This window comes from Thunnus albacares, chromosome 23, assembly GCF_914725855.1.
Source record: "Thunnus albacares chromosome 23, fThuAlb1.1, whole genome shotgun sequence".
NCBI lineage: Eukaryota > Metazoa > Chordata > Actinopteri > Scombriformes > Scombridae > Thunnus > Thunnus albacares.
Genome location: NC_058128.1, coordinates 77,280 through 103,286, shown reverse-complemented (window position 1 = coordinate 103,286; position 26,007 = coordinate 77,280). Strand labels below are relative to the sequence as shown.

Genomic DNA, 26,007 nt, shown 5'->3' with positions numbered 1-26,007 from the left:
CGTGGCTGTTGTTACTCGCGTTACTCGCGTGGCTGTTGTTACTCGCGTGGCTGTTGTTACTCGCGTGGCTGGTGTTACTCGCGTGGCTGGTGTTACTCGCGTGGCTGGTGTTACTCGCGTGGCTGGTGTTACTCGTGTTACTCGCGTGGCTGTTGTTACTCGTGTTGCTGATGTTACTCGCGTGGCTGGTGTTACTCGTGTTACTCGCGTGGCTGGTGTTACTCGTGTTACTCGCGTGGCTGATGTTACTCGCGTGGCTGATGTTACTCGTGTTACTTGCGTGGCTGATGTTACTCGTGTTACTTGCGTGGCTGTTGTTACTCGTGTTACTCGCGTGGCTGGTGTTACTCGCGTGGCTGGTGTTACTCGCGTGGCTGGTGTTACTCGCGTGGCTGGTGTTACTCGCGTGGCTGGTGTTACTCGCGTGGCTGGTGTTACTCGCGTGGCTGGTGTTACTCGCGTTACTCGTGTGGCTGATGTTACTCGTGTTACTCGCGTGGCTGGTGTTACTCGCGTGGCTGATGTTACTCGTGTTACTCGCGTGGCTGATGTTACTCGCGTGGCTGATGTTACCCGCGTGGCTGGTGTTACCCGCGTGGCTGGTGTTACCCGCGTGGCTGATGTTACTCGTGTGGCTGATGTTACTCGTGTCGCTGATGTTACTCGTGTTGCTGATGTTACTCGTGTTGCTGATGTTACTCGTGTCGCTCATGTCGTCTGTTGCTCACCTGGTGACCTGTTTGTGGAAATCAGTCAGCTGTTTGTGAGTCACTGTCACCGCTCCTCCTGACGTCTCCTTCGGTAAACCTTTCAGAGCGCTCTCTAACCAGCGACAGAACGTCTGCAACAACACATAGTTCACATATCAGAGAATACCTGAGGACTGACAGGTGTCACACCTGGAGCGTCAGCGTGTGTACTCACCGGCCGGTCGAACACCATGACCTCCCACAGAACCTCGGCTACATCGGGCAGTGTGTACGGTGGCAAACAGAAACAACACGAGTGCATCAGCTGAGTGATGAGCTGCTGACCGTGCTGCTCCATGGCCTGACCAATCAGCTGCTTCCTCACCTCAAAATCCTCCTCGTGCTGCATTAAGAACAAAGAGAACATTTAACCTGCATGTTCTCTGAGAATGTTTTATTGACAGTAGAATCTGACGAATATTCCGTGTTCACTCACGTCGTTGGCGACACCGGTGTGGATGAGGTCTCGGACAAACTTCATGACGCTGCAGTTGGCGTCTCGGTGGTCCAATGAGGTGGCGGCGATGGCGCACTGGATGATGTGAACAATTATGCTGCTGCTGAGTAAAGTGACGGGGCTCCGCTGGACAAACCTGCACATAGACACAAACTTCAGAGGATGTTCCTCAGTAAAACCTCTGGATGACATCATGTGATCAGGTGAGCGTGCATACTCACCTGGTGGCCAGTCTGAACAGGTCATCCACAGTGTCGGGGTGATTCCTCAGACCATTGGGCTGCTCCAACAGCTGGAAGGTTGGCATACACAGAGCCTGACGGAGGGAGGGGAGGTCAGTTTAATTTGAGTAAACATCATCACATATAATGAAATATATAACTACAATATCACTATAATCACACTGAAACAAAGTGTAGTCAACACATTTTAATTCTCTAACAGCATCTTAAACTACTAATGTTGTATATTGCATCATGTTTCACCTGTAACATGTCGAGCAGTCCCTGCCTGCAGCCCTCCTCCATGCCATACTCGTCCACCAGGATGCTGCCCAGGTACAGGAAGCAGGAGTGTGGATACACCTGGTACACACCCACCATCTGACATCCAAACATATCCAAAGCAGTTAGAAACAACATGAACAGGTGGAGAAGAGACCTGCTGGATGTGTTTTATCATCTGAACTGATTGATTATGAAACCAGATACACAGCACCCCCCCTGAGGCTGCACTGCTCATTACACACAGGTGTGAAAGACAGGTGCATCTCACCTGAGTGACCAGCGGCTGCAGCAGTGAGGCGGACCCTTTTCCGACACATCGTACAGCGAACCTGAGACAGCGACAGCATCGCTCCACGATCCTGTTATCAGCCTGATGAGTGTTCAGAGTCTCCGACAGAACCGGCCAGATCTACAGGTGAGTCACATGATGCAGGTTATAGGTCTTCATGGGTCCACTCGGTTCTGAGGAACCGAGACCTGACCTGGGACCCGAGTCGGACCGGGTCAAAATTCTAATCGGTCTAATCAGGTCGGGTGTCTTTTTTGCAGGTCTTGGGTCTGTATGTCAATGTGTCTGATGTGGTCACATGATCAGGGCATACGCTTCAATCATTGCAGGAGAAAACGGTGTTTTGAGTAAGAAGAGAATGTAAAGTGAAGTGAATCGATGTGAGGAACAAGTTAAAGGACAAAAGGAGGTAAAACCAGCTGGAACATCAGCTGTTTGTCTTGTTTTATGCAAAAAGTCGACAAAGACGAAAAAAAAGAAAAAGTTTCTCATTGAAGACAAAGTAAACAAACTACTGCAGCTACAAAGTCATGGACAGACAAGCAACAACCAAACCAGCATCTAACGGGTCCAGAGTGACATATTCAGGTATGTTTACATTCTGTTTAATGTTATTAAATTAGCTATCTAGCTGCTTAGTGACGTTAGCGGTGCACTTTTACCCGCTGAATGTTTGTTTGGCGGCTCGCTCAACAAGCTGCAGAATAAGACGTGTTCACGTTTGTAAGTTATCAGGTTTTGATGAAGTGGACACAGACTGTTGTTTCATTCACTACCGTGTTTAAAGGAGGAAGGTATCAGGCCTCATAATGCAATTTAATTTAACAATTGAGTATTGAATATTTTATATATTTCAAGATTTTATTTAAAGCTGTTATGTAACTATTCCGCATTGAAATGTCTAAAAACTGACTAGACCTACGTTATATATTTTGTTAAGTTGTGTACTTACATTTATCCCAAATGTTTCCAACTATTTTCAAACCCAAAGAAATCCATGATGTAATCAAGGTAACGGTCTGTTTCATTTGGTCGCTTGTCAATGGCGTCATACCTCCTCTACCACGTATACGCACACAAAATGCATGCGTCAGCTCGTGGTTGTCCACTACAATGGCGTCTACAAGAGTGTACGCATACAAGATAATACATCCGTGTTATGGTTGTTCAACAGAAACTGTCATAAATTGACTTTTATTCAGTTATTCAGTCAAGACACATTTTTATGTTGCATCCTGTGTCTGCTGAACAGCGTCAGAGAAACACTGATTCTACCTGTTTTAATCACTGGGTCTGTTTGTTCTGGAGGAGGAGACCTCTGTGGGTAATTCGGCTCCTGATAAAAACATCTTAAACAATGAACACTTGAGTAACCCTCACCTGGAGAAGCTGTTTGACAACAAGTCCCATAATCCCACACTACTTATCGTTATCCGTTATCAAACTGTTTTTTGTTATTGTTTTGATTGAGACCCATAGAGGCAGATATTACATACTGTGCGTTTAAATATTGGACACTTGAATGTTGTTTTTCATTCAAGACCTTTAAGTGTTTTACAGAATGATGAAGAGCAGACTTATATTTGTCTCCCGTTTTTTGTTTTGTTCTGATCTGAAAAACGATCCAATCCATGACTCAAAACTGTGATACGATCTGAACCGTGAGTTTTGTGATCCGTTGCAGCCGTACAGATGCAGGTATGACACGGGTCAAATATATTATAAGATAGTACTTATTAGATCTGCATGTAAAGTGATAAACGACAGGTAATATTAGATCAGAGGGTATGTCACATGATGAGTCACATGATGAAGGTAAAATGTACAATTTAAATACTTTTTATGTGAAAATATTCAAATTAGTCTTCCAGGTAAACCACAGGTGTTATCAGATGATGTCATCTGATATCAGGTGAGTTCAGGTGTTTTACCTCCTGGATGACTTTCTGGCAGGGGTGTGTCTGGCCGTTCTCTACGATGGGGTTTGTGTGTCTGAAGGAAAAACAAACAGTGTGAACATGTTTACTGTCTGCTGCTTTATTCATTTGAATAGAGTTTGAATAGAGTTTGACTACATGTAAATCAACAGGTAAACTCTCACCTGAAAATGACGGCGAGTCTGTCAAGCCAGACAGTCGGATCAGCTGATTTACCGTTTGTCGAGTCTTCAGCCAGAAGCTGAAAGAACAAAACACATGAACTGTTTTTTGTGGGATATTTATCTGTTTATTAATTCTGCCAAATAGACACAAAACACACATACACACACACTCACTCACACACACACTCACCCTCACACACACACTCACACTCTCACTCTCACTCTCACTCTCACTCTCACACTCACACTCACACTGACCTTTTTGAGAGCCAGGACCTGAACAGCACAGAGGTCACTGAGACACTCAGCAATCTTCTCTAGAGGAAGACGACCAAGGACGAGCGCTGTACCTGCACAGATAAGAATACAGACTGTGACATGTTGTCTGTGGAGAGCAGCTTCTCTGCTCTACTGTGTTATTAACATCATGTCTCCAGCAGTGGAGAGCAGCTTCTCTGCTCTACTGTGTTATTAACATCATGTCTCCAGCAGTGGAGAGCAGCTTCTCTGCTCTACTGTGTTATTAACATCATGTTTCCAGCAGTGGAGAGCAGCTTCTCTGCTCTACTGTGTTATTAACGTCATGTCTCCAGCAGTGGAGAGCAGCCTCTCTGCTCTACTGTGTTATTAACATCATGTTTCCAGCAGTGGAGAGCAGCTTCTCTGCTGCTCCATCAGCTCTGGGGAAAAACATCATTGTCCAACATGCTGAGCGGCCGCAGGGTTTCTGAGTGAAACAGACTGAGCACTGAGTTATTTTCTTCACCTCAGAGTTGGTTTAAGTTGTTTAATGCTGCAGTGTGTGTTGGTCAGCTGGTCTCATTACTGCTGATCGCTGCTCCACTCTGCTAACGTTAATCTCTGAGTGACGACGTAGAAAGTTCACAATGTACTTCATGTTTCCCTCACAAAAGTAATTATTTACTTTATTTACTTGCTCAAACAATGCTTGCAATCGCTGCCTTCTGTGAAGATGCACTCTAGCGTGTGGCGCTGTGGACTGTCCAGGTGCTGCAGCTGCACTGCCCTCACAGTTGAGTTTTGCCTTTTCGTTAAGTCAACTTCATGTTTTTAAACATTTAGAGATTCAATTTCTGACATTTTTGTGAATCAATGCAGAATCGTCCACGCCTGCATCGGGATGCATCTCCACCTCTAGATGTAACCTGCTACAGGTGAAGTGACCAAATGAGGTTAAGTCAAGTCAATTTTAATTTATTTAGCACCAAATCACAACAGAAGTTATCTCAGGGCACTTTTCACATAGAGTAGGTCTAGACCGTACTCCTTAATCTCTTCCACTCCCCCCCTCCTACCTCCATGTTTTTCCCTTCCTGACAAGCTATCATAACGTGGTTGGTGCCAATGGATGCCTTCGGTCTTGCAGTTTCACATGATACCAGAATCTTCACTGTAACTTTAAAAACATTCCGCCATGAGCAGCAGCAGGAAAAACTCCCCTTTAACGGGAAGAAACCTCAAGCAGAACTGGACTCTAGGTGGACGCCGTCTGCCTTGACCAGTCACCACCGGTGTAGTGAGTTACAGACCAGGTGTGGCGTTACCTTTGAGCAGTCCAACGGCAGCTTCAGTGGACAGGGCGAAGGAGTCGAGGGAGCGAGCGATGTCCAGCAGACCCTGAAAGTGTTGAGCCATGTGATCTCTGCACACTGAACAGATGTTGTGGATCGCCTTCGCTGCTGCCGACGCCAGAGGTTTCTCCCTCAGACCCTTCATCAAGTAGTTCAGCACAGGGTCTGCAACAGGAAAGACGAGTGAGGTTAACAAAATAAAAGCTGGACATAGCGGGTCTGACACGATGAGAAGATGCAGTTTTTAGATTTAAAGGTTTTGACTGATTTTGTATCAACGCCTTGTTTCAATCATCGCTAAAGAAGTTTAAAGATGTTTGTATCTGACAAATTCTCAATATGTTTGTCACCCAACACCCTGATAGTCTAATAAAGATTTAGATAAACTAGCCTCACCCTCACCACACACCTGACTGCATGTTAACACTGTTGAGCTGTTACTATAACTTCAAATATACAGGAATAAATCGGATTAATTGAGTCTTTAGTAAGAATCGTCCATTAAAAGAACATCTGCAGACATTTTCATACCAAGGAATCTTGGGTTTCTGTCCACAACTTCGCTCATCTCTCCGACCAGCTCGATACTCGTGTAACGAACCGCCATGTGGACGCTTTCTGGAAGCAACACCACCTGCTGCAACACCTCCGACAGGGTCGGGTTGTTCTCTCTGAAAGGTCAGATTCACAATGTTAAAAAAAGACAAGTATATGTCAGCACTGTCAATAATTGTGTTGTTTATATATATATATATATATATATATATATATTTTTTTTTTTTTTTTTTTTTTTTTTTTTTCTGTTTAGGAGGAAACGCCTTTTAGATTCTTGAGATACTCACGGATCGACACTTTTTGCAATCGCAGCCATGATGAAGAGAACGGCTTCTGTCACTTCCCAGGGAGGGTTCCCTTCTTTTAACGTAGAATATAACTGAGAACAAACAAAGTCTTTTTACATATATATTTGGTCTTTTAGAGTAGAATATAACAGAATAAACATGAGGTCTTTAAACCGAGAATATGACTGGACAAACAGACGCACACATGAGAGTTAATACGACACAAACAAGGATCTGTCAGGAGAGAACAACATGAGTGAGTGCCATAAAGCTAAGTTCAGGTCTGATATGATGTCTGATGTGAGTGCACAGAGAGCAAAGAAGCAGATAATACTTTTTAAATTTATAAGTCCATCAGGTGCAGAGGTGTTCATGAAGAGCTGATCTTTAGTCTTTTCTTAAAGACTGAGAGGGACTTTGCAGGTTTGGTAACTCGTTCCACCACCGGGGAACTACAGAGGAGAAGAGTCTAGCTGGTGACTCAGGGTCCTATGTGGTACCAGGCACCTTTCATTGGCAGAGCGTAGTGGGGGGGAGGGAGTGTAGACCTGAATGAGGGAGTTCAGGTAGGCGGGAGCTGGTTTAGTTGCTGATTTGTAAGCGAGTGTCACAGTTTTGAATTTGATGTGGGCAGCAACTGGGAGCCAGTGGAGGGAGATGAACAGCAGGGTGACGTTCTGTTTTGGGCTGGTTGAAGACCAGACGCGCTGCCACGTTCTGGATCATCTGCAGAGGTTTGAGTGTACATGCAGGGAGGCCTGCCAGTAAGGAGTTGAAGTAGTCAATGTGTGATATTATGAGAGTCTGAACCAGGAGTTGTGCTGCATGTTCAGACAGGTAGAGTCTGATCTTCCTGATGTTGAACAGGACAAACCGACACGACCAAGCGACTCAGGCCACGTGAACCTTAAAGGTTAGTTGGTCATCGATCATGACACCCAAGCGTCAGGCAGACTTTTGTGGGCATGAGGAACCTCTGTGGATAAGTTGTGCAGTTTGGACACTTCTCCCCTCCAAGATGCTCTAAAATATCTCCCTGACAGGTAGGACATGAACCAGCGGAGGCCAGATCCTGAGACACCAAGCTCAGTGAGTGTGGAGAGGAGGATTTGGTGGTTGACTGTATCAAAGGCAGCTGACAGATCCAGCAGCAGTAGAGCTGAGGACTGACCAGCAGCTCTAGCTGAGCGCAGTGAGTCCATAACCGACAGGAGTGCAGTCTCAGTAGAGTGACCGTGCTTAAAACCGGACTGATTCAGGTCGGACAGGTTGTTCTCAGAAAGGAATTCAGAGACTTGGTTAAGGACGCGCTGAAGTATTTTGACAGGAAGGGCAGGAGTGAAACCAGTCTGTAGTTTTCAACCTGGACTGGGTTGAGTGCAGGTTTTTTGAGCAGCGGGGTGAATCGAGCTTGCTTAAATGCAGCGGGGAAAACACCCGTTGTAAGTGAGGAGTTGATGACGTGTGTGACTGCGGGGTTAATTGTTGGGGAAATGGTCTGTAGCAGGTTGGATGGTTTTGGGTCCAGTGGACAAGTAGTGGGACGAGGGTCCAGCAGAAGTTCCTCCTCGGTCAGAGGGGAGAATGTTAGCTGGCAGCTGCAGACTGGGTTGGTCAGGATCAGTGAACTGGTTGCTGATGGCAGAGACCTTACCAGTAAAGAATGAGGTGAACATGTCAGCAGTGAGCAGAGTGGAGGGCGGAGGAGGAGGCAGATTGAGGAGTGCGTTAAAAGCAGAGAACATTTTCTGAGTGTCTGAGGCGCCACAGATCTGGTTCTGATAGAAAGTGGTCTTAGCTGTTTTTAAACTGGAGGAGAATGATGCTGGGAGACCCTGATAGTCACTGAGGTCAGTGGACTCTCTGGATTTACACCATTTTCTCTCTGCTGCTCTGAGTTCTATCCTTTGCTCTCTGATGACCTCAGTTAGCTGTGGACTGGGGGGTTTATGGGAGCAGGTTTGGATGTTAGAGGGCAGAGGTTGTTGAGAGGAGGCTAGCGAGGAGCAGAGTGAGCCTGTAGCCTCATCGACCGAGAGCGAGGAGAATTCGTTATGAGGAGGCAGAGTAGCCAAGACCTCACTGGAAAGTTGAGTTGGTGTGAGGGACCGGATGTTGAGGCAGAAAGAGATAATTTGTGGAGGAGCATGAGGTTGTTCTTGTAAGGTGATTGTGAACTGAGTAAAGAAGGTGTCAGACAGATGTAGGCGGGTAACAGTCAGATTCACTGTGGAGCAGCTCTGAGTCAAAATCAGATCAAGAGTATTTCCTGCTTGTGGAGTTACCTGAGAGAAACACTCCATGGAACCGACAAGAAAAATGACGTCTTTAACGAGGTCAGACACTCTCATCCTGAACTCCCCGAAGTCATCGGTGTCCTCTGGGATTCCTTCCTGTGGGGTGAAAACATCGTACTGACGTCAGCTGTTACACTTTACATATTTATCTTAAATACACTCAAAACTAACGGTACTTTTATACAATTTCACTGACTGAGTATTTCAGCCGTCACTGGATGATAAAAACAGACTCATGTTATCAGGTTCTGTGTAGACCAGATCAGGTCTCTTACATGGTCTGGATCCAGCTGACAGTGTCGGGCCAAACAGTGCAGAAGTCTCTGGATGTATGGTCTGAAGATGCTATGAAGAGCTGCATCGTTGATCTTATACAAGTGCTCTCCCAGACGGTACCAGAAGTTAAAGGAGATCTCCACAACCTGGACCACAGACACCCGAACAAATAGAGACCATGATTACAAGATCAGGGGCTACAAGTCTGGGACCACAGAGACCAGGATTATAATCTACAGTTAAAGATCTGCACAATCCGGATCAGAATTCAGTGACCAAATCAGAAATGAGGCTGTTGCGGTTGTTCTCGTACCTCGTACTGAGGGTGTCCTGCACAGATCAGCAGCAGTTCCAGGGTCCTCAGGTCCCCCATACCCTGTCCTGGACTCCGGACAGTCGTCTCTAAAAACGTCTCACAGAGTTCGGTGAAGATCCTGCAGTAGTTCAGCACTCTGACAACAAAAGTCAAACATAAATGTAACTTAAAGCTATGAGAGCAGACTGACAAACATCTGAACCGGCATCTCGTGTGTGTCCTCACTTGTCGAGGTCCTCTCGGGCCACGGCCATGTGATAGGCCGTTTCTAGCGTCAGGACGCCCTGAAAGAGCTGCAGAGCTAACGCCATGTTGGTGTCCACGTTTTCTATGGCGTAGAGGGAGGAGCATACGCAGTCTGATGCCGCCTCGTGGAGGTTGGTGGAGGTTTCATCTCTCTGCTGGAAAAACAGAAGAACAGGAAACATCAAATAAGTTTCCTGCAGGCTGGAAAAACAGCGTCCCTGGAAACCTTTCAGGTGACCGTAGAGGAAGAGCAACCAGTGGAGCTCACCAGTACTTGAAACAGGACCATGAGCAGCTGGTTACTGGCCATGAAGTTACTGTCCAGGACTCCCAGGTTGAACCAGCTGCCAAGACAGCGAAACACCTTGATGAGCATCTTCTCATCGTTACCCGTCTTCTCCACACACGACGTCTGCAAGACAAGAAGAACACATCGTTAGAAACACAATCAGCAGGACGACAGGCAGCAGACAGTGAGACAGCAGACAGTGAGACAGCAGACAGCGAGACAGTGAGACAGCAGACAGTGAGACAGTGAGAGAGCTGACAGTGAGACAGTGAGACAGCAGACAGCGAGACAGTGAGACAGCAGACAGTGAGACAGCAGACAGCGAGACAGTGAGACAGCAGACAGTGAGACAGTGAGAGAGCTGACAGTGAGACAGTGAGACAGCTGACAGTGAGACAGTGAGACAGCAGACAGTGAGACAGCAGACAGCGAGACAGTGAGACAGCAGACAGTGAGACAGTGAGAGAGCTGACAGTGAGACAGTGAGACAGCAGACAGTGAGACAGTGAGAGAGCTGACAGTGAGACAGTGAGACAGCAGACAGCGAGACAGTGAGACAGCAGACAGTGAGACAGCAGACAGCGAGACAGTGAGACAGCAGACAGTGAGACAGTGAGAGAGCTGACAGTGAGACAGTGAGACAGCAGACAGCGAGACAGTGAGACAGCTGACAGTGAGACAGTGAGACAGCAGACAGTGAGACAGCTGACAGTGAGACAGTGAGACAGCAGACAGCGAGACAGTGAGACAGCAGACAGTGAGACAGCAGACAGCGAGACAGTGAGACAGCAGACAGTGAGACAGTGAGAGAGCTGACAGTGAGACAGCTGACAGTGAGACAGCAGACAGTGAGACAGTGAGACAGCAGACAGTGAGACAGTGAGACAGCAGACAGTGAGACAGCTGACAGTGAGACAGTGAGACAGCAGACAGCGAGACAGTGAGACAGCAGACAGTGAGACAGCAGACAGTGAGACAGTGAGAGAGCTGACAGTGAGACAGCTGACAGTGAGACAGCAGACAGTGAGACAGTGAGACAGCAGACAGTGAGACAGCAGACAGCGAGACAGCTGACAGCGAGACAGCTGACAGTGAGACAGCTGACAGTGAGACAGTGAGACAGCAGACAGTGAGACAGCTGACAGTGAGACAGCAGACAGTGAGACAGTGAGACAGCAGACAGTGAGACAGCTGACAGCTGACAGTGAGACAGCAGACAGTGAGACAGCAGACAGTGAGACAGCTGACAGCTGACAGTGAGACAGCAGACAGTGAGACAGCTGACAGCGAGACAGCTGACAGTGAGACAGTGAGACAGCTGACAGTGAGACAGCTGACAGTGAGACAGCTGACAGTGAGACAGCAGACAGTGAGACAGCTGACAGCTGACAGTGAGACAGCTGACAGCGAGACAGCTGACAGTGAGACAGTGAGACAGCACAGTGAGACAGCTGACAGTGAGACAGCTGACAGTGAGACAGCAGACAGTGAGACAGTGAGACAGCTGACAGTGAGACAGCTGACAGTGAGACAGCTGACAGTGAGACAGTGAGACAGCTGACAGTGAGACAGTGAGACAGCTGACAGTGAGACAGTGAGACAGCACAGTGAGACAGCAGACAGCGAGACAGTGAGACAGCAGACAGTGAGACAGTGAGACAGCAGACAGTGAGACAGCAGACAGCGAGACAGTGAGACAGCAGACAGTGAGACAGCAGACAGTGAGACAGTGAGAGAGCTGACAGTGAGACAGCAGACAGCGAGACAGCTGACAGTGAGACAGCAGACAGTGAGACAGTGAGACAGCAGACAGTGAGACAGTGAGACAGCTGACAGCGAGACAGTGAGACAGCAGACAGTGAGACAGCAGACAGCGAGACAGTGAGACAGCAGACAGTGAGACAGCAGACAGTGAGACAGTGAGAGAGCTGACAGTGAGACAGCAGACAGCGAGACAGCTGACAGTGAGACAGCAGACAGTGAGACAGTGAGACAGCAGACAGTGAGACAGCAGACAGCGAGACAGCTGACAGCGAGACAGCTGACAGTGAGACAGCTGACAGTGAGACAGTGAGACAGCAGACAGTGAGACAGCTGACAGTGAGACAGCAGACAGTGAGACAGTGAGACAGCAGACAGTGAGACAGCAGACAGTGAGACAGCAGACAGTGAGACAGCTGACAGCTGACAGTGAGACAGCAGACAGTGAGACAGCTGACAGCGAGACAGCTGACAGTGAGACAGTGAGACAGCTGACAGTGAGACAGCTGACAGTGAGACAGCAGACAGTGAGACAGCAGACAGTGAGACAGCTGACAGCTGACAGTGAGACAGCTGACAGCGAGACAGCTGACAGTGAGACAGTGAGACAGCACAGTGAGACAGCTGACAGTGAGACAGCTGACAGTGAGACAGCAGACAGTGAGACAGTGAGACAGCTGACAGTGAGACAGCTGACAGCGAGACAGCTGACAGTGAGACAGTGAGACAGCTGACAGTGAGACAGTGAGACAGCTGACAGTGAGACAGCTGACAGTGAGACAGCTGACAGTGAGACAGTGAGACAGCACAGTGAGACAGCTGACAGTGAGACAGCTGACAGTGAGACAGCTGACAGTGAGACAGTGAGACAGCACAGTGAGACAGTGAGACAGCACAGTGAGACAGCTGACAGTGAGACAGCTGACAGTGAGACAGCAGACAGTGAGACAGTGAGACAGCAGACAGTGAGACAGCTGACAGTGAGACAGCAGACAGCGAGACAGCGAGACAGCAGACAGCGAGACAGCAGACAGCGAGACAGCGAGACAGCTGACAGCGAGACAGCTGACAGTGAGACAGTGAGACAGCTGACAGTGAGACAGTGAGACAGCAGACAGTGAGACAGCAGACAGCGAGACAGCGAGACAGCTGACAGCGAGACAGCTGACAGTGAGACAGCTGACAGTGAGACAGCGAGACAGCTGACAGCGAGACAGCTGACAGTGAGACAGTGAGACAGCTGACAGCAGACAGCAGACAGCGAGACAGCGAGACAGCTGACAGTGAGACAGTGAGACAGCTGACAGCAGACAGCAGACAGCGAGACAGCGAGACAGCTGACAGCGAGACAGCTGACAGTGAGACAGCAGACAGCGAGACAGCGAGACAGCTGACAGCGAGACAGCTGACAGTGAGACAGTGAGACAGCACAGTGAGACAGCTGACAGTGAGACAGCAGACAGTGAGACAGCAGACAGCGAGACAGTGAGACAGCAGACAGTGAGACAGTGAGAGAGCTGACAGTGAGACAGTGAGACAGCAGACAGCGAGACAGTGAGACAGCAGACAGTGAGACAGCAGACAGCGAGACAGTGAGACAGCAGACAGTGAGACAGTGAGAGAGCTGACAGTGAGACAGTGAGACAGCTGACAGTGAGACAGTGAGACAGCAGACAGCGAGACAGTGAGACAGCTGACAGTGAGACAGCAGACAGTGAGACAGTGAGACAGCTGACAGTGAGACAGTGAGACAGCAGACAGCGAGACAGTGAGACAGCAGACAGTGAGACAGCAGACAGCGAGACAGTGAGACAGCTGACAGTGAGACAGTGAGACAGCAGACAGTGAGACAGCTGACAGTGAGACAGTGAGACAGCAGACAGCGAGACAGTGAGACAGCAGACAGTGAGACAGCAGACAGCGAGACAGTGAGACAGCAGACAGTGAGACAGTGAGAGAGCTGACAGTGAGACAGCTGACAGTGAGACAGCAGACAGTGAGACAGTGAGACAGCAGACAGTGAGACAGTGAGACAGCAGACAGTGAGACAGCTGACAGTGAGACAGTGAGACAGCAGACAGCGAGACAGTGAGACAGCAGACAGTGAGACAGCAGACAGTGAGACAGTGAGAGAGCTGACAGTGAGACAGCTGACAGTGAGACAGCAGACAGTGAGACAGTGAGACAGCAGACAGTGAGACAGCAGACAGCGAGACAGCTGACAGCGAGACAGCTGACAGTGAGACAGCTGACAGTGAGACAGTGAGACAGCAGACAGTGAGACAGCTGACAGTGAGACAGCAGACAGTGAGACAGTGAGACAGCAGACAGTGAGACAGCTGACAGCTGACAGTGAGACAGCAGACAGTGAGACAGCAGACAGTGAGACAGCTGACAGCTGACAGTGAGACAGCAGACAGTGAGACAGCTGACAGCGAGACAGCTGACAGTGAGACAGTGAGACAGCTGACAGTGAGACAGCTGACAGTGAGACAGCTGACAGTGAGACAGCAGACAGTGAGACAGCTGACAGCTGACAGTGAGACAGCTGACAGCGAGACAGCTGACAGTGAGACAGTGAGACAGCACAGTGAGACAGCTGACAGTGAGACAGCTGACAGTGAGACAGCAGACAGTGAGACAGTGAGACAGCTGACAGTGAGACAGCTGACAGTGAGACAGCTGACAGTGAGACAGTGAGACAGCTGACAGTGAGACAGTGAGACAGCTGACAGTGAGACAGTGAGACAGCACAGTGAGACAGCAGACAGCGAGACAGTGAGACAGCAGACAGTGAGACAGTGAGACAGCAGACAGTGAGACAGCAGACAGCGAGACAGTGAGACAGCAGACAGTGAGACAGCAGACAGTGAGACAGTGAGAGAGCTGACAGTGAGACAGCAGACAGCGAGACAGCTGACAGTGAGACAGCAGACAGTGAGACAGTGAGACAGCAGACAGTGAGACAGTGAGACAGCTGACAGCGAGACAGTGAGACAGCAGACAGTGAGACAGCAGACAGCGAGACAGTGAGACAGCAGACAGTGAGACAGTGAGAGAGCTGACAGTGAGACAGCAGACAGCGAGACAGCTGACAGTGAGACAGCAGACAGTGAGACAGTGAGACAGCAGACAGTGAGACAGCAGACAGCGAGACAGCTGACAGCGAGACAGCTGACAGTGAGACAGCTGACAGTGAGACAGTGAGACAGCAGACAGTGAGACAGCTGACAGTGAGACAGCAGACAGTGAGACAGTGAGACAGCAGACAGTGAGACAGCAGACAGTGAGACAGCAGACAGTGAGACAGCTGACAGCTGACAGTGAGACAGCAGACAGTGAGACAGCTGACAGCGAGACAGCTGACAGTGAGACAGTGAGACAGCTGACAGTGAGACAGCTGACAGTGAGACAGCAGACAGTGAGACAGCAGACAGTGAGACAGCTGACAGCTGACAGTGAGACAGCTGACAGCGAGACAGCTGACAGTGAGACAGTGAGACAGCACAGTGAGACAGCTGACAGTGAGACAGCTGACAGTGAGACAGCAGACAGTGAGACAGTGAGACAGCTGACAGTGAGACAGCTGACAGCGAGACAGCTGACAGTGAGACAGTGAGACAGCTGACAGTGAGACAGTGAGACAGCTGACAGTGAGACAGCTGACAGTGAGACAGCTGACAGTGAGACAGTGAGACAGCACAGTGAGACAGCTGACAGTGAGACAGCTGACAGTGAGACAGCTGACAGTGAGACAGTGAGACAGCACAGTGAGACAGTGAGACAGCACAGTGAGACAGCTGACAGTGAGACAGCTGACAGTGAGACAGCAGACAGTGAGACAGTGAGACAGCAGACAGTGAGACAGCTGACAGTGAGACAGCAGACAGCGAGACAGCGAGACAGCAGACAGCGAGACAGCAGACAGCGAGACAGCGAGACAGCTGACAGCGAGACAGCTGACAGTGAGACAGTGAGACAGCTGACAGTGAGACAGTGAGACAGCAGACAGTGAGACAGCAGACAGCGAGACAGCGAGACAGCTGACAGCGAGACAGCTGACAGTGAGACAGCTGACAGTGAGACAGCGAGACAGCTGACAGCGAGACAGCTGACAGTGAGACAGTGAGACAGCTGACAGCAGACAGCAGACAGCGAGACAGCGAGACAGCTGACAGTGAGACAGTGAGACAGCTGACAGCAGACAGCAGACAGCGAGACAGCGAGACAGCTGACAGCGAGACAGCTGACAGTGAGACAGCAGACAGCGAGACAGCGAGACAGCTGACAGCGAGACAGCTGACAGTGAGACAGTGAGACAGCACAGTGAGACAGCTGACAGTGAGACAGCTGACAGTGAGACAGCAGACAGCTGACAGTGAGACAGCAGACAGTGAGACAGCAGACAGTGAGACAGTGAGACAGCAGACAGTGAGACAGCAGACAGTGAGACAGCAGACAGTGAGACAGTGAGACAGCAGACAGTGAGACAGTGAGACAGCAGACAGCGAGACAGCTGACAGCGAGACAGTGAGACAGCAGACAGTGAGACAGCAGACAGTGAGACAGCAGACAGTGAGACAGTGAGACAGTGAGACAGCAGACAGCGAGACAGCAGACAGTGAGACAGTGAGACAGCAGACAGTGAGACAGCTGACAGTGAGACAGCAGACAGTGAAACAGCTGACAGCGAGACAGCTGACAGTGAGACAGCAGACAGTGAGACAGCTGACAGTGAGACAGCAGACAGTGAGACAGCTGACAGCGAGACAGCAGACAGCGAGACAGCTGACAGTGAGACAGCTGACAGCGAGACAGCAGACAGTGAGACAGCAGACAGTGAGACAGCTGACAGTGAGACAGCTGACAGTGAGACAGCAGACAGTGAGACAGCAGACAGCGAGACAGCAGACAGTGAGACAGCAGACAGCTGACAGCAGACAGTGAGACAGCTGACAGTGAGACAGCAGACAGTGAGACAGCAGACAGCTGACAGCAGACAGTGAGACAGCTGACAGTGAGACAGCTGACAGCAGACAGTGAGACAGCTGACAGTGAGACAGCTGACAGTGAGACAGCAGACAGTGAGACAGCTGACAGTGAGACAGCTGACAGTGAGACAGCAGACAGTGAGACAGCAGACAGCTGACAGCTGACAGCAGACAGTGAGACAGCAGACAGTGAGACAGTAGACAGCTGACAGTGAGACAGCTGACAGTGAGACAGCAGACAGTGAGACCACAGAAGAAGAAAGGGTCTCACCAGCAGGGTGACCACAGTGCTCGAGTAATACGCCAGGTCCTCAATGATCTCTGTCCTCCGATTGGCTCCGATACGCAGCGAGCGGCTGTGGACTTCCTCCGGCAGCACAGTCAGGATCTCTATCAGGAAGGGCATGGAGCTGATGTCATTGTTGTACCTGAGGGGGGCGGAGTCACATACAGGTGAGACAGGATGTTAGAGGACAGACAGATGGAGACACCTGTCTGTTTACTGCAGGTGTAAAAACAACAGGAACAAACTGTTAAACGCTCTTTGATTGATTTGCCAATTATTATCTTGATGAACTCATTAATTATTTGGTTCATAAAATTTCAGCTAATAATGAAAAACGGCCGTTAGGTAAAGTCCACGGTGACGTCTTCACATATCCAGTTCACTATGACAGAGAACAGAAAACCAGAACTAACTAATGTTTGACAGGATTGATAATCAATAAAAATTCAGATGGATTTTCTGTCAATTGACTAATTAATTAATGAAGTATCTGTTTCAGCTCAGACCATCTGTGTAATTCTGTGTCCACACGAAAGAAAGTGCAGAATTGCATGAAGTCTTACTTTTCTATGAGCGTGTGAACGCATCCTTTCCACGAGGCCATCTGCAGAGCGAGATCAGCGATCGCTAACGCCAGCTACAAGAAAGATGTCACAATCAATCAACTTATTACAGAAAACTATCTGTTCTTAATAAACAGAGAACATCCATCATCATCATCATCTCGTCCCCAACTCATCCCTCCTCAGGAGAATCACTCAAAGTCCTCATAATTATATAATATTATCTTATAATGATAATAAAAGCAACAATGTATTATATGATATAATATCAGGGCTGGTGGAGGCGTCATGCAGACAGATTCATACTGAGATGTTTGGCAGGAAGTTAGTTTTCAGATTCTTTATCTTCTAATTAATTACAAACAAACACAAACTGACAAGTTTTCTGTCAGATTACAGTTTTTACTGTTCACACAAACAGTTGAACATAATCAGTGTAGTTTGTCTAAGTAACAGGAAGTTACACTGTCAGCTGTCGACACTCGTCCGCTTGTGAAACATGAAACGTATTGAAAAACACTGAGAACAAGGATGAGCTGAAAGTCAAGCTAACGTTAGCTCTGACCACCGACTGCTGGTCAGAGCTAACGTTAGCTGGTCAGAGCTAACGTTAGCTCTGACCAGCTAACGTTAGCTCTGACCACCGACTGCTGGTCAGCTCTCACAAACGAAGGCGACATCACAACTTATATAAACTGGTTAGTTATTGGTTAATGGATGTTGGTCTGTCAAAAGCAAAATTAACCAAAACTGACACACACATATACAGTGCGTGTCAGTTGTATGTATATATGTGTATATATATATATATATATATATATATAACTACCTACACATGCACTGTGTATATGTGTCCACAGTTGTGACGGTAAAACCACCTGAAAGCTGCACACAGGAGGACCGATCCCCTGATAGGTGTGACTGTCACCACAGAAGAAGAACATCAGCAGCGTTACCTGGGTGACGATGATGGGCGACAGGTCTTTGAGGTTCTGGATGTGAGACAGGAGCGAGTCTCGCAGTGCAGTGTGGGTCTCAGGCGGCAGCTCAAAGAAGGACGTCTGGATCTTCATCTTCATGGTCTGAGCGGCGAAGTAACACGACTCCACGTCCTGTTTGAGCTGCAGCAGCTGGTCGGAGATCTCCCACGCGTACATCTGTGGACGACAGGAAGTGATGTCACAGCACCGTCACACCTGACCTCACCAGGTGCTCAGATGGAAACAGCTGAGAGACACACTTCTTTATTAGATTCATGTTCAGAGAAACAAACAATAACTTCTATTGATCATAGTTCTGAAACAGAGATTTGATCCTCAGCCAGGTGAGAAGTTTCTGTGTTTAGAGGCGGAGCCATCTGTGATTGGATACCTGACACAGATTCACTTTATATTTATGACTATTTTAAAAACATTCTTCCAATCAGTCAGGTGATGTTTCACACCTGGTCTGAGACCTGCCAGGTGAACCTCTGCAGGACAGAATACCTGTCACACCTGGTCTGGACCGCCTCACAGACCCGGGGCCTCGTTTATTAAACAGTGTGTATGATCCAAACAAAAAGTGTAAGTGTGCACAAACAATCATCATTTATAGAACTGTGCACACGCATAAATGCACATATTTTCCCCTTTTTAAAGCACAATCAACGTGAAAATGTGTGCATGTAGAAGAACCTCATATTCTTCGCTACAGTTAACATTAAATGGTCATGAATATGGAGGTACATGTGTTGCCGTGGACAACGACAGCGGTAACAGGAAGTTTGAGAGGCTGACGGTCGGTGCAACAAACCAAACATTCCTGAAATTACATGCAGGTAACTGCTGCACAGCGTCACGGTCTGAACTAGTGAAGATGCACAAAAACTAAACTCTGAGTTATTTATGCACAGTATTACTAATATTTTATATATTATATTATTCTATTAACGCTGTTTTGAAATTCTTCAAAGTTATTTGTTATCATCATTTCTACAACTCATGATGATCATTTCATCAGTTCGTTAACATCGTTGAGGTGAAAAGGAATCAGTATATTATAGTCATCCTGTCATCCCCCCGCCATCGTCCCGCCATCGCCCCGCCATCTCCCTGTCAGCACCCCATCGTTGTCCCGCCATCAGCCCGCCATCTCCCCGTCATCGCCCTGACCATGAGTGTGAGTGTTAACAGTGTTTCATAGTTCAGGCCTGGCGGAGGCTCTCGTAACGCCAAATACCCGTTCATTTGGAAATCAACAGCGTTTGGGAGCCTCTGAGCATCGCTGTTTCGAAACATGAGTTACCGTCTGTGTCGTTGCCAGGGAAACTTCACGTAGCGTAGCTCGTTATTAGGAACAGGGCAGTGCAGAAGCGAGCGAGCGCAGCAGAGGAAAAGGTTAGCAGGAAGTTGTCAGTCTGGCAGTAAACGTACAGACGACAGAGTGTCAGTTCATAAATGCTGCAGCTTCCAAACACAAGGGGGAGGAAGAGGGTTAGCTCCGCAGTTAGCAACAATGGGTTAGCCTAACCTGAAGACGCCAAACAGAGAAATACAGAAGAAGAGTGAGGCTGCTAAACAGTTCAATAATAAATCACAGATGTCATCGGTTACGGTTGGATTATGTGTTTTAATTGAAAGGTGCTTTTGGAAAAGTTCTGGCTCACTACAAGCTCAAATATCACTGCTGGCTTCAATGTTTATGATAAAGTGAATCTATAATTATCGTGCGATATGAAGTGAAATTAAATGTGTGAAGATTATTATACAATCTGACTTCTCACTCGGGATGGGAATCATGAACCGGTTCCAAACTGTCAGATCCATCGGAATCGTATTCCTCCGATTATCAATTCCTTTTATTGATGCCGGCATATTTTTCTGACAGTTGCACATCGCAAAACAATGACATCAAACTCAAACATCTACGCTGCAAGAAAGTTGCAAAAAGACGGAATCATGTTAGAGGAAGAAACGTCCAAAGCGTTGATTCATTTCATGAAGAAAGACTCTAAAATGTCTGTAAAATGATCATTAAGGGAGGAAATAACAGCTGAAACGTCTTTCTACGCAACACAGGCTTCAACTGCAGGAATTCATTGTATTTGACTCTCTAAGCAAAAATGCTGCTGCTTCCCAACCGAGCAGCACGTCCCTCACTGAGGGAAATATCCACTGTTATAATAACATTAGTGCCGCGCAGGCTCAGCTCAGAAAACCTACATGAAAACAAACGCTGAATGAAAACCGGTTCCAGATTAAACAGCAGTGGAGCTTTTGCTCACCTGAGTCACATGCTCACCTGTTTCTACTCTGTGTTCAGACTCAGAGATAATAAAACTGTTGTGTTGACGCCTTTTTTTTCCACACAGAAAATTTATCAGGAATCGATAAGGGAATTGATAAAGAATCGAACCGATAAGAAGAACTGATAACGGCACTGGTGTAGGGATGGGCCCTTCACCAGTTTCCCATCTCATAACTGTTTGTATGCGTGGTCAGTGTTTCCGTACAGGTGCACGTTCTCCAGTCAAGCTTGTTTTTATGAGAAGTGACGTACGAATCTTTCTAGTCGCGTTCTGTGTTTCTGCAGCAGCTATAAATGAGACACCAGGTGAGTCTGGACTCTGTACTGAGTACAGAGCAGCTGCTGTAAAACCTGGACTGGAGGCGAGTTTGTGCCGCACCCCGACAGAAACACACCTCCACTACGAGTGATGTCACAGAGACATCAGCAGTGACATCAGCAGTGACATCAGCAGTGACAGCAGCCAATTCTTCATTAACCAACACGTAGTTAAACTCTGAATTACTGATGTCACAACCATCCTAACCTGTCTGTAACTCTACCTGTCTGTAACTCTACCTGTATGACTGCTAACCTGTCTGTAACTCTACCTGTCTGACTGCTAACCTGTCTGTAACTCTACCTGTCTGTAACTCTACCTGTCTGTAACTCTACCTGTATGACTGCTAACCTGTCTGTAACTCTACCTGTCTGTAACTCTACCTGTCTGACTGCTAACCTGTCTGTAACTCTACCTGTCTGACTGCTAACCTGTCTGTAACTCTACCTGTCTGACTGCTAACCTGTCTGTAACTCTACCTGTCTGACTGCTAACCTGTCTGTAACTCTACCTGTCTGTAACTCTACCTGTCTGACTGCTAACCTGTCTGTAACTCTACCTGTATGTAACTCTACCTGTCTGTAACTCTACCTGTCTGTAACTCTACCTGTCTGTAACTCTACCTGTCTGACTGCTAACCTGTCTGTAACTCTACCTGTCTGACTGCTAACCTGTCTGTAACTCTACCTGTCTGACTGCTAACCTGTCTGTAACTCTACCTGTCTGTAACTCTACCTGTCTGACTGCTAACCTGTCTGTAACTCTACCTGTCTGACTGCTAACCTGTCTGTAACTCTACCTGTCTGACTGCTAACCTGTCTGTAACTCTACCTGTCTGTAACTCTACCTGTCTGACTGCTAACCTGTCTGTAACTCTACCTGTCTGACTGCTAACCTGTCTGTAACTCTACCTGTCTGACTGCTAACCTGTCTGTAACTCTACCTGTCTGACTGCTAACCTGTCTGTAACTCTACCTGTCTGACTGCTAACCTGTCTGTAACTCTACCTGTCTGACTGCTAACCTGTCTGTAACTCTACCTGTCTGTAACTCTACCTGTCTGTAACTCTACCTGTCTGACTGCTAACCTGTCTGTAACTCTACCTGTCTGACTGCTAACCTGTCTGTAACTCTACCTGTCTGACTGCTAACCTGTCTGTAACTCTACCTGTCTGTAACTCTACCTGTCTGACTGCTAACCTGTCTGTAACTCTACCTGTCTGACTGCTAACCTGTCTGTAACTCTACCTGTCTGTAACTCTACCTGTCTGACTGCTAACCTGTCTGTAACTCTACCTGTCTGTAACTCTACCTGTCTGTAACTCTACCTGTCTGACAGCTAATCTATCTGTAACTCTACCTGTCTGACTGCTTACCTGTCTGTAACTCTACCTGTCTGACTGCTAACCTGTCTGTAACTCTACCTGTCTGACTGCTAACCTGTCTGTAACTCTACCTGTCTGTAACTCTACCTGTCTGACTGCTAACCTGTCTGTAACTCTACCTGTCTGACTGCTAACCTGTCTGTAACTCTACCTGTCTGACTGCTAACCTGTCTGTAACTCTACCTGTCTGTAACTCTACCTGTCTGACTGCTAACCTGTCTGTAACTCTACCTGTCTGTAACTCTACCTGTCTGTAACTCTACCTGTATGACTACTAACCTGTCTGTAACTCTACCTGTCTGACCGCTAACCTGTCTGTAACTCTACCTGTCTGACTGCTAACCTGTCTGTAACTCTACCTGTATGACTACTAACCTGTCTGTAACTCTACCTGTCTGACTGCTAATCTGTCTGTAACTCTACCTGTATGACTACTAACCTGTCTGTAACTCTACCTGTCTGACTGCTAATCTGTCTGTAACTCTACCTGTATGACTACTAACCTGTCTGTAACTCTACCTGTCTGACTGCTAATCTGTCTGTAACTCTACCTGTCTGTAACTCTACCTGTCTGTAACTCTACCTGTCTGACTGCTAACCTGTCTGTAACTCTACCTGTCTGACTGCTAACCTGTCTGTAACTCTACCTGTCTGACTGCTAACCTGTCTGTAACTCTACCTGTCTGACTGATGACCTGTCTGACTGCTAACCTGTCTGTAACTCTACCTGTCTGTAACTCTACCTGTCTGACTGCTAACCTGTCTGTAACTCTACCTGTCTGACAGCTAATCTATCTGTAACTCTACCTGTCTGACTGCTAACCTGTCTGACTGCTAACCTGTCTGTAACTCTACCTGTCTGACTGCTAACCTGTATGACTGCTAACTTGTCTGTAACTCTACCTGTCTGTAACTCTACCTGTCTGACTGCTAGCCTGTCTGTAACTCTACCTGTCTGACTGCTAACCTGTCTGTAACTCTACCTGTCTGACTGCTAACCTGTCTGTAACTCTACCTGTCTGTAACTCTACCTGTCTGTAACTCTACCTGTCTGACTGCTAACCTGTCTGTAACTCTACCTGTCTGACTGCTAACCTGTCTGTAACTCTACCTGTCTGTAACTCTACCTGTCTGACTGCTAACCTGTCTGTAACTCTGTCTGACCGCTAACCTGTCTGTAACTCTACCTGTCTGTAACTCTACCTGTCTGACTGCTAATCTGTCTGACCGCTAACCTGTCTGTAACTCTACCTGTCTGACTGCTAATCTGTCTGTAACTCTACCTGTCTGACTGCTAACCTGTCTGTAACTCTACCTGTCTGACCGCTAACCTGTCTGTAACTCTACCTGTCTGTAACTCTACCTGTCTGACTGCTAACCTGTCTGTAACTCTACCTGTCTGACTCTACCTGTCTGACTGCTAACCTGTCTGTAACTCTACCTGTCTGACTGCTAACCTGTCTGTAACTCTACCTATATGACTGCTAACCTGTCTGTAACTCTACCTGTCTAACTCTACCTGTCTGACTGCTAACCTGTCTGTAACTCTACCTGTCTGACTGCTAACCTGTCTGTAACTCTACCTGTCTGACTGCTAACTTGTCTGACTGCTAACCTGTCTGTAACTCTGTCTGACTGCTAACTTGTCTGTAACTCTACCTGTCTGACTGCTAACCTGTCTGTAACTCTACCTGTCTGACCGCTAACCTGTCTGACTGCTAACCTGTCTGTAACTCTACCTGTCTGACTGCTAACCTGTCTGACTGCTAACCTGTCTGACTGCTAACCTGTCTGTAACTCTACCTGTCTGACTGCTAACCTGTCTGACTGCTAACCTGTCTGACTGCTAACCTGTCTGTAACTCTGTCTGACTACTAACCTGTCTGACTGCTAACCTGTCTGTAACTCTACCTGTCTGACTGCTAACCTGTCTGACTGCTAACCTGTCTGTAACTCTACCTGTCTGACTGCTAACTTGTCTGACTGCTAACCTGTCTGTAACTCTACCTGTCTGACTGCTAACCTGTCTGTAACTCTACCTGTCTGTAACTCTACCTGTCTGACTGCTAACCTGTCTGTAACTCTGTCTGACTGCTAACCTGTCTGTAACTCTACCTGTCTGACTGCTAACCTGTCTGTAACTCTGTCTGACTGTAACTCTACCTGTCTGACTGCTAACCTGTCTGTAACTCTACCAGTCTGCCTGCTTACCTGGAGTCTAAACTTTACTGTAGCACTTCCATTAGCCGTGCTAACATGCTAACAGGGCTCGCTGGCTGCGGAAGTCCTCTGAGACTCGAGCTGAACTTCCGTGTGATATGAAAACATTTAAACTGTAATATAAAAGAATAAAAACTCATTTCCTGTCTGGTAGCAGACAGCTAATGAAGCTAAACACGCAGCTAACACGCAGCTAACAGTTTGTGTTTTCGTCCATTCATTTACCTACTGACCTAGCTTAGCTTAATTTAGCTGTGATGCTAGCGGGGCTGCGGCTACTCTGAGCCTGCGCTGTTCGGATCACCTGTTCTTTATTTCACAGGTATACCATTAACCGGGTGCAGAGAGACCTCGCAGCCCCTCCGTGCCCCCGGCTCCGGCCTCTCCCATTTTCTCACCGATCTCTGGAGCTCTCCGAGCCACACCGAAGCGCGCTCCTTCCCGGCCGGGTCCGGGTCGTGGTACAGGGCCTGCACCGCCTGGTAGACCAGACTCAGGCTGGGTTTGCCCCCCTCCATGGCTCGGCTCGGCAGCGGGTCGGAGATAAGGCAGAAACGGGACCAACGAGGCGGATCTGAACTAGTCCTAAACGCTCTGTGTGTCGACCGCCATCTCGCATAGGCTTCCCGTGTGCAGCCACGATGCTCTCCCGGCAGGAAACACACACAGGAACATTAGTTCCGCTGTGTCATAATGGTGGGACTTCACACAGATGTCCTTTCAAAAAACCTTTAAGATCCCCTCCAGACATGTTTTAAGATGTATCTAAAGTACTCCACTTTGAATAATAATTTGTGTCTCACATGTTTTTTCCACAAATAAGTTCAATATCTTGCTAAAATCGTTAAAATTACATCTCATCCTTCTCCCTCATTAAAAATTCAGAATCTCTGAATCTGTAAATATTGTTGATGTCTAAAGTTTTCCTGCCGGACACCAGATGTCTCCTCCTTCACTGTAAAGTCCATCCTCACATCACATTTGTAACAGCTGAATATTGGACCAGAATTGGCTCCAAACTAGTTGTGATGTCCCTTAAAATTAAATTACATTGAGCTCAGAAAAACTTTCCACTTTCAGCAGATGAATGTGAAAACAAACTCTGCACAGAGAAGCTCAAACATCAAGCTGTAGGAACAAGAAGAAAAACACATTTTTGAGTGGAGGAAGACTTTAGTTTATCAGCTGGTGTTCATGGACAAACACACAGAAAATACAAGAAGAATCAGTATTTC

The 26,007-nt window shown here is 47.8% G+C and overlaps 1 protein-coding gene across 1 annotated transcript in view; it reads right to left on the bottom strand.

Annotated features, from left to right (window-relative positions):
• tnpo3 (transportin 3) overlaps window positions 1-25,435 on the bottom strand; it is a 29,456-nt gene extending 4,021 nt beyond the window's left edge. Inside the window, exons 1-21 of the mRNA XM_044342801.1 lie at window positions 25,171-25,435; window positions 18,518-18,718; window positions 17,562-17,635; window positions 16,984-17,140; window positions 9,940-10,083; window positions 9,651-9,826; window positions 9,423-9,561; window positions 9,109-9,255; window positions 8,822-8,929; window positions 6,537-6,628; window positions 6,226-6,365; window positions 5,668-5,859; window positions 4,361-4,452; window positions 4,103-4,179; window positions 3,933-3,993; window positions 1,981-2,121; window positions 1,692-1,808; window positions 1,428-1,522; window positions 1,186-1,342; window positions 925-1,092; window positions 729-841 (exon numbers count right to left, since the gene is read on the bottom strand). Of these exons, the coding sequence (XP_044198736.1) occupies window positions 729-841; window positions 925-1,092; window positions 1,186-1,342; window positions 1,428-1,522; window positions 1,692-1,808; window positions 1,981-2,121; window positions 3,933-3,993; window positions 4,103-4,179; window positions 4,361-4,452; window positions 5,668-5,859; window positions 6,226-6,365; window positions 6,537-6,628; window positions 8,822-8,929; window positions 9,109-9,255; window positions 9,423-9,561; window positions 9,651-9,826; window positions 9,940-10,083; window positions 16,984-17,140; window positions 17,562-17,635; window positions 18,518-18,718; window positions 25,171-25,290 (2,711 nt within the window). The 5' untranslated portion in view covers window positions 25,291-25,435. The remainder of the gene's footprint in view (window positions 1-728; window positions 842-924; window positions 1,093-1,185; window positions 1,343-1,427; window positions 1,523-1,691; window positions 1,809-1,980; window positions 2,122-3,932; window positions 3,994-4,102; window positions 4,180-4,360; window positions 4,453-5,667; window positions 5,860-6,225; window positions 6,366-6,536; window positions 6,629-8,821; window positions 8,930-9,108; window positions 9,256-9,422; window positions 9,562-9,650; window positions 9,827-9,939; window positions 10,084-16,983; window positions 17,141-17,561; window positions 17,636-18,517; window positions 18,719-25,170) is intronic.
• Between the last annotated feature and the right edge of the window lie 572 nt (window positions 25,436-26,007).